Source organism: Capricornis sumatraensis, chromosome 2, assembly GCF_032405125.1.
Source record: "Capricornis sumatraensis isolate serow.1 chromosome 2, serow.2, whole genome shotgun sequence".
Taxonomy (NCBI): Eukaryota; Metazoa; Chordata; class Mammalia; order Artiodactyla; family Bovidae; genus Capricornis; species Capricornis sumatraensis.
Genome location: NC_091070.1, coordinates 199796669 through 199807955, shown reverse-complemented (window position 1 = coordinate 199807955; position 11287 = coordinate 199796669). Strand labels below are relative to the sequence as shown.

Genomic DNA, 11287 nt, shown 5'->3' with positions numbered 1-11287 from the left:
ATCTTCTAAAGCCACAGCATCTCCAGGCCTGCTATGTTCCCCATCACAGGCAGGACAATTCCCAGTTCTTCAGCTGCATCACAACCCTCTCTGGATTGTTCCTCACTCGTCTGGGGTCTGTCCAGCTTCTCTTCCTCACTTAGCTCCTCTTAAGATCCCTTCCCCACACCTCTTTCAACCGCAGGCTCAAGGCTCAATCCAGTGAACACCTGTCCTCACCCCTCTGCTGACAACACTCTTTCTTCCCTGGACCCCAAATACCATTAGTATTAACCCAAGAACGCATCACTTGTGACCTGTCCCAGGACGGTGCCAGGAACATGGAACCTTCCACAGTCTGCTCAATGAATGAATGAATGAATGAGTGAGTGAAAGAAAGAAGGAATGACGTCTGTCTTGCATAGAGGTGGTTTTTTTGGTTTGTTTTTGTTTGTTTGTTTGTTTGACCATGCCATGTGGCTCATGGGGTTTTAGTTCCCCAACCAAGGATTGAATCTGGGCCCTCTGCAGTGAAAACAGAGTTCTAACCATGAGACCACCAGGGAAATGCCAGAGTATTTGTTTCTTGATGGTGAGCTCTTGAAGTTAGGGACAAAGTCTTTTGTCTCAATGTCCCCAATTCCTAGCCTAGGATTCAACACACAGAGACAGGCTCAATAGTTTTCTATTTAAATAAAGTCAATTGAATTTTTAAAAGATGGAGTAAAAGTAAATATTAATTCTGACCTAGGAATCAAGCTGCCTAGTACTTCTTATCCTTGAATGGCAACCAGGGACATGTAGACATGTCTACAAGGAAGAACTGGATCCTGGCACAAACCAAATCCTAGAGCAAATTCTGGAAGACAGTTTGACTCAAACCTGTTCTGGGAAGGTTGATTCACTAACTGAAAATTTCACAGAATTGTAGATTCAGAAAAAAAACTTGTTTCTACTAAGAAGCTCAAAGTTTATGGAAACTAGTATTTCAGCGCAGGATTCTAGCAGCCTGGGAGGATTTTCCAAGCAGCTGATAGAGAGTGCTTTTGCCCAGCTCACAGCTCTTTCAAATATGCTCTATGTTTTACATGCCAGGAACTTTTAAAATGCATGTGTCCTATTCAAATTAGTGGATTTTTCTCTCGAAAGCACTTGACTGTCTCCTTTCTATACTTTTGCCAGCTTGGACTATTGGACTCAAAGTATGGTATCATGAAAAAAAATCCCAGATCACAGGAAAAGTCTTGACAACTGGGGAAATTGTCATGTGTTTCAGACATTAGTATGCTGTCAAGATGTCTTTTGGACAGACCACAAGACAAAGTGAGGCACATTCGTATCAAACTTTCTTGAAAGGCTGCCATAACTTTTCCAGTGTATGGCTTCAATAGTTGAGACAGGTAGGGCGTCTGAAAATGGAAACATGCAAACTACTCAAGATTCAACCAGATGGAGAATGGGGATGTAAGTAGAAAAGGTGTAACTGAGAAGATGTAGAATAAAAAAATCCACCCTTTAAATTTTGACAACTGAAATGGATGACATGAAATTTAATAGTTAGTGAGTAATTCTCATTTTGTAGCATCATCATCTTGCAGTGAGGAAAACATTACAATACACTAAACTTTTAAACAACACTAAAATGTTGCCAGCCATTGAGAAAGAGCTGTGGGTAGTCTGCGGTCTGCTCTAATAGCCATTTGTCTTTTGGACAAAAGACACACACTTCTATCCCAACTCACCAACATAAAAGGCATAACTACATGCACCCCATGTAAATGTAAACAGTCACACACATCGAGTGGCACCCAATGACACCCACTGTCCCAAGTACAGAGGCCTCACCTGGATCCTCCTGAGAAGGGCAGGAAAGCATGGCTGTGTTGATTAGAACCCAGTGCAAACCGAGATGGGTCAAACACCTGCAGAGAGAGCACCAGGGCCAGGACAGGTGGGGTCAAACTTCTTGCCCAGTCCACCAGGGGACAAGACTCTCAGAGTAGGAGCAGGAGGAGGGGTTGGTGTGGAGAGAGCATCCCAACCCCTTCTTTCATGGCCATTGTACCTCTGGATTCGGCCACACCTTTGGGTTGTGGTGAAGTCCATAAATGGAGAGGGCAACTTTGATTCCTGTGGGAAAGGGAGGAAAGAGAAAAGCCTGATGGTCCCCATGGAGCAGGGGGCAGGTGTCAGCACAAAAATCCTGGGAGCCACCATGAGAACCACCCTCCGTCACTCTGAATGAAATGATGCTCTTGCAAGGCAGATGGGCTGGGCATGACAAAGCACATGAGCATGGATTAGGAGTAGGTAACCATGTAAAAGAAGGCTTATACAGGGAACTATGTTCAATGTTACATGGCAGCCTTGGTGGGATGGGAGTTTTGGGGAGAATTGATACATATATATGTATGACTGAATCTATTTGCTATCAACCTGAAACTATCACAACATTGTCAATCAGCTATACTCTAATATAAAATAAAAAGTTAAAAAGAAAAAGAGAATTAGAGGCTTACCTTTGGGACCAAATCATATGACAACTCACATTTATAAAGTGCCATCCTGACCCTTGGGGAATGTGAATTAACTCAACCCTCACAAAGCCCTTAAGGAAGACACTCATAACCTTAGGTGCAGATGAAGTACCTGAGCCTCAGAGAGGTTAAGGGTTGGGTCTATGCTCCCACAACTAGGAGGAAACAGTGCTGGGATTCAGACCCACTGTGAAGTGAGCCAGTGGGTGGCCTCCAGCCATGGCAGGGCTCTCAGCCCTCGTCATCAGCTGTTCTCTGCCATCCATCAGAGGGCTCCTCAGAGACTGAACCATCTGAGCCATGGCAGTGGAGTCTCTGAGCTCCCTCCTTTACTTAGACACCATACGGAAGAACCACGCCTTCCGCTGCTTCTGTCTGCTTTTCTCTGAAGCCGTCACATCTCAAAGAATTAGAATTTTAAGCTCCATTACACGACCACATTCAGAAGTGAGCATTTTCCCCTTGAGCTTTTGCTGTGTTCAAGTTCTGTGTCAAGCATTTCACACACCTTATCCTAACTACAGAGTAAATAATTACCTTAAGGTAGATACAATAGTCATGTCATTCCACAACTGGGAAAGCACATGTGGATTTCTGGTTTACCACGTGGTCCTACAGAGTGCTTAGCTGAGTGGTGAGGTGAAGTTCATACCTGCAGGTAAGGAGCGTCCATCAGGGAAGGTGATAGGCTTGCTCAGCTCTCTGCTGACGGCTGGTACTGGTGGATAGAGTCTCATGGCCTCCTTGATGCACATGGTGGTGTAGGGCATCTGGTCCAGATGGTCCCTGAAAGGAAGACCATCTGAGGGCAGGCAGGACTGGACAACCACGGATTCTTTCAAGTTCAGGTAGGACAGGGTTCTTCCATCTCCAGGACACTCACCAGGTGATGGAGGCGCCATCCCCCAGGAGGCTCAGGATCTCTTCCCGACACCTCTGCTGATGCTCGGGGTGGGAGGCTAGAGCATAGAGGATCCAGGAGATGCCAGTGGCTGTGGTGTCATGGCCCCCAAACATGAACGTGTCCACCTCGGCACGGAGGTCCTCATCAGACAAGCTGCTCCCATTCTCCATCTGTGGAGGCAGGGCCAGAGTGCAGGGTCTGCCCTTCCTGTGTGCTTCTGCACAAAGGCTCAGGCCTCTCCTGCCCACACTCACTCTGGCAAAGAGGAGGATGTCCAGGAAGTCCAAGTGCCTCCTGCTCCTCACCTTCTCCAGCTCTCCCTCCTTCTGCAGGTGAGCCTTCCTCTCCTTGATCACTGCATCTGTCCCAGAGCAGTGGTTCCCAGCCAGAGCTGAGGACTCTGGGGGCCCATATGCAGCCCCACCATAGCCCCATCTGCCCTTCAGGCCCAGTCTGGGTGCCAGGTGGGTGAGGTGGGTGGCACTGGGTGGCATGTCAGGACTGAGAGCTCCAGCATCATCTACTCTAGGCAGCAATTCCCACAGTAACACAGCCCACGGAGGCTCTGCCTGAATGCTGCTGGGAAGCGGGAGGGTCTCACTCAGTCATCACCAACCTGGTGACTCCTGTAACTCCCTGTTCAACACCTGACACCCTGAGCTCTGGGTTCCCAGTCCCTGCAGCAGGTGCATGTGTGCCAGCTCCTGAAGAGGAAGCAGGAGTCTGGGCTCTGCCTGAAAGACCAAGGTCAGGCCCTTTCACATGAGCCTGATGAAGATTGGGGAGCAGCCCATGAAGAGGAGAACCTGTGTATTGATGGGCGAGCTGGCAGGCCTGGTGGTTCCAGTGGCCTTCACGGGTCAGCCTGTAGATGAGGTCGTTCTGGTAGAAAACATTCCTCAATCGGGAAAAAAACATACTGTTGAGGTTCTTAATGGCCTGGATGTAGGACTGGGAGTTCCTGAAGGGAGAGGGTGCAGAAGAGACTGGAGCTGAAGGAACCTCTAACCTGGAGAGGGAGTGGATCTCTGGGTGGAGGATTCCTCAGTCAGTGGGGACAGGCAGCACTGAAGCACTGCCATTTCTGCTTCAGCCTCTGAAGCCCTCAGTATTTACAAGTATCCTGAGGGCCCAGGCTTCTCCCTTTGTTGTGATCATGGACTTGACTGTGGTCCATGTCTCTCTGCAGAATGTTACTTTTTGTGCTGATAAGCATCCCTGCTGATCTTCCTGCCTCTCAGGTAAGTCCTCCCCAGCTGGTGAGAACAGGACCCTGCTCTTGAAAGGCTGTCACTGACCTGTTATTCCTGATGCTGCCCTGATGGCTGAAGGCACACTTCATGATGGTGTCCAAGGTCATCAAGGAGATGTCTCCAAGGATCTCCAGAGATGAGTCCTGGCTGACGAACTCCTCCCACTTGTCCTGTGGAGGGAGGGTGACATGGACCTTGCTCTGCTCCCCCAGAAGGCCTGTGCTGCCATGGCCAGGCTTTCTTTCTGTCTCCACACCATCAGATGAGATTTCCTCAGTTTCTAAGTGGTTATGTTTTAGCAACTGGGGGCTGTAGCACACAGGTGTGTGTAAAGTGATGCTTATTTTCTCAGAATCTTTGCTATATAATTATTCATATTCTCTCATAATATTCTGAATTAGTTCTGAATTTTATAAATAATTTATGATGATAAACAACTTTTTGAAGGCCAAAATGCAGTTTCTCTGGAGACATAGGGGGAATATTTTGTGTTCTGATATTGGACCTGATCAGGTGATGTCCAAGACTGGTAAGCAAATTTCTCAAGGCAAGATAGAGCATAAGAGTTCAGTACCTGTGCCCTCAAGAAAGGGACATCAGAGACATCCTTTCCTTTCATTCATCAAGCATCAGCTGAGACCAACTGGTGAGAAATCAAAATCTAACTGGTGCTCATGCAACAGGACTCAGCTCTGTGAATGTAGACTTTGTCCCATCTTCTCCCATGAAGAGTTCAACTCCATGCAGGACTCCTGGGCCCCATGCCAGAGACTGCTTGAGCAGCATCCTGGTATGTCTACCCTGCCCCTGAAGCTGTCATTGCCCAGGCCAGCCAGGGGCAGCTTGGACTGCTTTCGAGGGGCATGACCCCTGCTGTATTCCACTGTGTTGAAGATGTGGAGATGGGAGAAGAGTAGACCCTGAATACACCAAGGCTCTGTTTTCTCTTGTTGAGGAGCAAATCGTGTATCCAAGCTGATGCCTGCATGCTCCTCTGTCCAACCCAGGTTTGGAGAGGGCTGTCTCATATTAAGTTCTGAATATAACATTCTGGGAGGCTGTGTCTGATTGACGTGTGAAGGACACAAGTATCTGAGAGTGGACTTTGCCAGCTGTGCTGGATGTGAGCAGGTACAGGTGACCAGGGATGAACTCACCAGCATCCCTTGGACAGAGTCGGCCATGAGACCCAGGTAGGGCTTCAGGATGTCATGATGGAAGGCTGGGGTCAGCATCCGCCGGTGCTGAAACCATGTCTCCCCCTCCAACAGCAGCAAACCTGTCCCTGGACCACAAATGGCTGTGTATAGGGGTCAGGGAGCCTGGATCAGAGGGGCAACTGGGTACAACCTGGGAACCAAGGGTGTCAGGAGAAGGCACATCATGGACGAAGGTAGAAAAGGCCATATTTTCTATTTGTATATATAGAATATAATATATATGTATAGTATATTTCAGGAATGTGAATTTCCAATATGTCTGTCCATAGGATTTGAGTGAGATAGAGGTCAATAAAGGTAGGGGAACAGGCCATAAAGGACTTATCTAGAAGTCACACTGCAAACATTGGAAAGGACTGAGAAGTGATATGGAAGAGGCTGAACTTCAGGAGGGCTCTCTACACCATTATGAAGAATGAGGGTTTTATTGGAAGAAAAGAAATGAGGCTTGATTCAGAGATGAGGATTATGACAGGGTGCTTGGCACCTGTTGTTCTCTGTGAGTCAGAAAGTCAACTCTTGGTAAACCTAACTGGGAATGTAACAGAGTACTAGTTTAGATGTACTTACCAATCCAGGGGGCCAAGAATCTGCAGACATCATTAGACTTAGGATCTGAAAGGTAAGGAAAGCATAACAGGAGAGTGGACTGGACCAAACAAGGCAAGCAGCCCCCAAAGTAACTGTGTTCCAGGCCATTGGTTGCCTTCCCTTCCTGATGCTTGTCAGATGGCAGTCTGTCTCAAGCTACCTTCCACTTGCCTCCCATCCCTGACTCTATATCCTGATCATCACTGTTGGTCTAGGAAGGAAGACTCAGTGTTCCAGCAGTAGAACACCCACCAGACTAACACAGTGAATGGGCAAGAAATATAGGCTCTGTTTAGTGCCCCAGGGTAAGACAGAAACCTGTGATTTCCCTGCAATATACAATGGTATAGCCATGCTACGACCAGGATAGGCAAATGCAAGTCAGAGTGGATAAAAAAAATTGTCTTTTAGATCTGGGGCTATTTACACAAACATTATCTAAATAGGGTTAAAGAAGAAAGAAGGAAAATACGTGGCCTCAACCAGCTGTTTCGATTTTAGAGTAAGTGAACAAAGTTCTTGTCCTGGAATATGGGCTGGATGTTTGGATGGTAGTGAGTTTGGGTATTGATGACTGAACTGCCAGTCTCTTCTGGAATTTCAGACCCAGGAGGATGTACACAAATGGAAAAGAGACTCCAGCTGGGATCCTCTTTTGTACTCACCAGATCTCCCCAGGACCACCTTCATGTAGTCAGGGTCATAGACAATAAGGTGAACATTGTCCCCCCACATCCAGCGAGGATAGGCACAGGGGAATTTCTCTACCCTTTTCAGTAGCTCTTGTAGCTCATTTTCCTTTGAGCACTATAACAGAGAGCAAGATCAGTCAGTAAAGTGTCCCCTTTAGGATCAGTGATGGGAGCAGTGCTGGCGACAGAAGAGCAACATGGAGATAGTTCTGGATCTATCAGCAGCTATTTAGGACTTTGGAATTGCTTCAGAGAAGCTGGGATCTGATCTGGATTCCTGCTCTCTTGCAGTGACTTGGCCTAAGGCCCAGTCTTGGCTTCCAGATGGATCCTTTCTAGGCCCTCACCCAGAACTGGCTTTAGAATCTTTCATATAGTAGGTGCATGATAAATGTTTAATAATGGACTCCATGGTGTACCAATGTTTTTCACAGACTTATATTGGAATTACTGGTTAAACCATGCTGGAGAAGACTGTTCAGAGTCCCTTGGACAGCAAGGAGATCAAACCAGTCAATCCTAAAGGAAATCAACCTTGAATATTCACTGGAAGGACTGATGCTGAAGCTGAAGTTCTAATACTTTGTCCTCTTGATGTGAAGAATTGATTCACTGGAAAAGACCCTGATCCCAGGAAAGACTGAGTGCAGGAAAAGAAGAGGGCAACAGAGGATAAGATGGTTGGATAGGCATCACTGACTCAATGGACATAAGCCTGAGCAAACTCTGGGAGATAGTGAAGGACAAGGAAGCCTGGCATACCGCAGTCTATGGGATCACAAAGAGTCGGACATGACTGAGCAACTGAATAACAACAATAAATTAAGTTTAAGTGAGGTCATTAGTTATACCCAAATCCAATTATAACAGGGAAAATGCAGACACAGAGACAGACATTCAGAGAAAGAAGACGAAGTAAAGAGACATGTGGAAAAGATATGATTTACCATCTTTACCAGGAGAGTCCTGAAACCTGCTGAAGAAATGAGCCAACTTGATTTTCAGCTCCTGTCTCTAGAACTGTGAGACGCTAAATTGTTTTGTTTCAGCCATCAAGTTAGTGGTACTTTGTGGCTGGCCTTATACACTATTTGGGCTTCCCAGGTGGCACTAGTAGTAAAGAATCCACCAGTGAATGCAAGAGACACTAGGGATGTGGGTTCCATCCCTGGGCTGGGAAGATCCCTTGGAGAAGGAAATGGTAACCCACTTCAGAATTCTTGCCTGGAGAATTCCATGGACAAAGGGGCCTGGTGGGCTACAGTCCAAAGAGTCAGACATGACTAAGCAACTGAGGACTTACACATTATTACAAGTATGAGTGTATGTGTGCTAAGTCGCTTCAGTCATGCCCGACTCTTTGTGACTTTATGGACTGGAGTCTGCCGGCTTCTCTGTCAACAGGATTTTCCAGGCAAGAATACTGAACTGGGTTGTCATGCCCTCCTCCAGGGGATCTTCCTGACCCAGGAATTGAACCCACGTCTCTTCCATCTATTGCATTGGCAGGCAGGTTCTTTACCACTAGCACCACCTGTAAAGCCCTATTACAAGTGTAGGATTGGCCGAAAAGGTAGTTTGAGTTTTCCATAAGATGGTAGAAAAAACCCCAAAGGAACTTTTTGGCCAACCCAATAGGTAATATTCAAGGCAAATCTGTTTAAAGGAGAGATTATTACTTGATTCGGTCTCACTGAAGAATGAGGAAACCCATGTAAAGGATATATACCCAGGTGAGCTCCATTTAAACCCAAACCTGTTGACCCCAAGATGTCCCTCTCCAGGGTTCCCAAGGCTCCTTAGGTGCCTATATTGTCACATTTCAACTCAATGTCCTCCCATCCAAGTACTAATCAGGCCTGACTCTGCTTAGCTTCTGAGATCAGATGAGATCAGTCATGTTCAGGGTGGTACGGCCATAGACTCAATTCAATGGGTAACATGTTGACAAACTTCCCTTTAATATCTCTCATCCCTGTGTTTTCAGAGTCAGCATAGAGCATATTCATAGGGATTATGCCTCACTTTTCAAAGTTTCAATGGACAATAAGTTCATGAAGAAGGAATGAGTACATGTAGGAGTGATGAGAGTTTAAATACAAAATTCTGGTTGGAAGTGTCAGATAGAATCAGAACAAATGTAAAAAAGAGGGAAGCAATATCTGTTAGACCAGCAGAAGTTGAGAGATGATTCAACACCCTGAGGAATATTAGTTATGTAAATAGAAACCATCTACTACTGAAACTACGTATCATCCAAGGACCATTAGTATGACGAGAAAGTCACCGGAGGAAATTTCAGTTGTTCCTTATATCAAATCCTAGCTCAGAAAGGTGACAACTGCATCAAACAAAAGGTAACAATTTCCCTGAATCAATAAATAAGTGGGAAGTCTCTAGTACAACAACTTGCATGAACAAACTGAGTTTTGGTTATCTCTCTGGAGCTGACATTATTTCCTCTGTCTTTGGCTCTACTCTGCTGAAAATTGCTTGGCTTCCTTCTTTGAGAAATAGAAGCTTCAGGTCTCTGCAATACCCTACCTCCTAAGATTTGTTCAGTTCACCACCACTAATGAGACCCTCTCCATGTGGCCCCTCTCCTTGTTCTGTGCCATCCTCTCCAATCAGGGCTAACAGAGCTCCCTGGTAGGCACTGTCCCTCACCAGCAAGCAAGCAGCTCCTTTCTGTCACTCCACATACTCTGGGCCTAACATTCCTTTGTGTCAAGCTCTGTGCTGGGTACTAGGGAACAGGATGGGGATCATATCCTCAGCCCCCATAGAGCTCACAGTCCAGGGGTTTGGAGGATGGGAGCTAAGAAGTAAACAGATTCTGTTTAATGTTGCAACTCAAGTGCCAGTACTCCTTACCTGGCACCATCCTGGAAATCTCACTCATGCAATTCAGCTACTAGTTTTTGCATTGAAATCATCAGCCTTGAAAAATCCCTCAGCCTCAAGCAAATCAAGTTGGTTTTGTCCTACACCTGATTTCACCACCACCGAGTAGGTGAGCCTCATTTTCTGTGACCTGACACCATCTTAGACTCCTATCTGTTGTCCCCACACACAGTGAACCCACAGGGCTGATCCATCAGACTGACATCTGTGCTCCCAGGTAAGCTCAGGACCAGGCAGGGTGGGGAGGATTGAGGAATGGGCAGGGAAGCATCTGGAAGCCTGTTCTGTGAGGACAGCTGAAGGTGCTCTGCCTGGAGAGTGGGGAGACTCAGGAAGGAATAGTCGAATAGTCGTTGTCCTCAAGAGGCAGGGCTGCCAGGATAGCCTGAGATCTCCCTAAGGAAGAGTGTCTGACAGACTCGTGAACACCAGCACAGGTCCCGGGAGGAGTGAGCTCCCTGGACAGGGTGAGTAGCCAAGACCTGAGAGGTTAGCTGGGTTCTTTTGTGAGGTCGTGTGCTAGTCACACAGCAAGGCTTTGTCCCATGGACTAACTGACCATGCCCAGGCCCTAGAGCCCTAGTTCTCCCTTTCCTCCCACTCCTCCATCCTGCTCCATCCTACCTTCAAGCTGTGCCCACAGAGCCAGTGGGAAGGAGGAGACGGGAACTGATGAAATACTTTGAGCAGCCACTGTCTACGCAGGTAGAACTGTACTGCCTTGAGCAGAAGCAGAACCAGGCTGAGCAGAGATACCACCTGCAGGGGCCCAGAGACACTGCCCAGGGCTCTGGTGAGGCTCAGTGCAGAGACACTCATGGTAGAGTGGGTTCTGGGCTGCTGACTGTTCCTGATTGTGGCTGACCCCTCCTGAGCACCTAACTTGGTCTGGGAGGATCTCCCCGCCCACCTGGGGGAGGGTGAAGGTGAAGGCAGAGCTCAGACCTAGGCCTCCAGAGTTAACTGTGGAGGATACACCTTGGGTGGGCCCTGCAAAAAGTCATGGAGATCAGATATAGAAAGAAGAGCAAGGGATGAAAATTTATTCTCATCTCTCACTCTTATTTTTTCATGTTTATCTCCATTCAGGCAGTCTGGCTCCAGAGACTTTGCTGTTAACCACAAACTTAAGAGATGATTATTGGGTTGAGACTCTGGTGCATACACAGCAGCCCCCAAACTTTCCTGGGGATGTTTCAATTTGATC

General features: G+C 47.1%; 1 protein-coding gene across 1 annotated transcript; it reads right to left on the bottom strand.

The window, feature by feature from the left end:
- Positions 1 to 1820: 1820 nt before the first annotated feature.
- LOC138074365 (cytochrome P450 4A6-like) lies at positions 1821 to 10899 on the bottom strand. Its single transcript, XM_068966488.1, has 9 exons — positions 10705 to 10899; positions 7150 to 7291; positions 6464 to 6508; positions 5831 to 5958; positions 4719 to 4843; positions 3669 to 3781; positions 3169 to 3318; positions 2045 to 2109; positions 1821 to 1901 (listed from the first exon to the last, which is right to left on the bottom strand). The coding sequence occupies exons 1-9, from the start codon at positions 10897 to 10899 to the stop codon at positions 1821 to 1823; spliced, it is 1044 nt and encodes a 347-aa protein (XP_068822589.1).
- Positions 10900 to 11287: the final 388 nt, after the last annotated feature.

Bases quoted from the DNA above. Each gene is read 5' to 3' on its own strand.
- LOC138074365 (XM_068966488.1), bottom strand. From the start codon at position 10,899: ATGAGTGTCTCTGCACTGAGCCTCACCAGAGCCCTGGGCAGTGTCTCT. The intron at 4,844-5,830 runs GTGAGTTCATCC...CTCCCTCCACAG, and splicing joins ACTCTGTCCAAGGGATGCTG to GACAAGTGGGAGGAGTTCGT. The intron at 1,902-2,044 runs GTACAATGGCCA...CTCTCTCTGCAG, and splicing joins AGGTGTGGCCGAATCCAGAG to GTGTTTGACCCATCTCGGTT.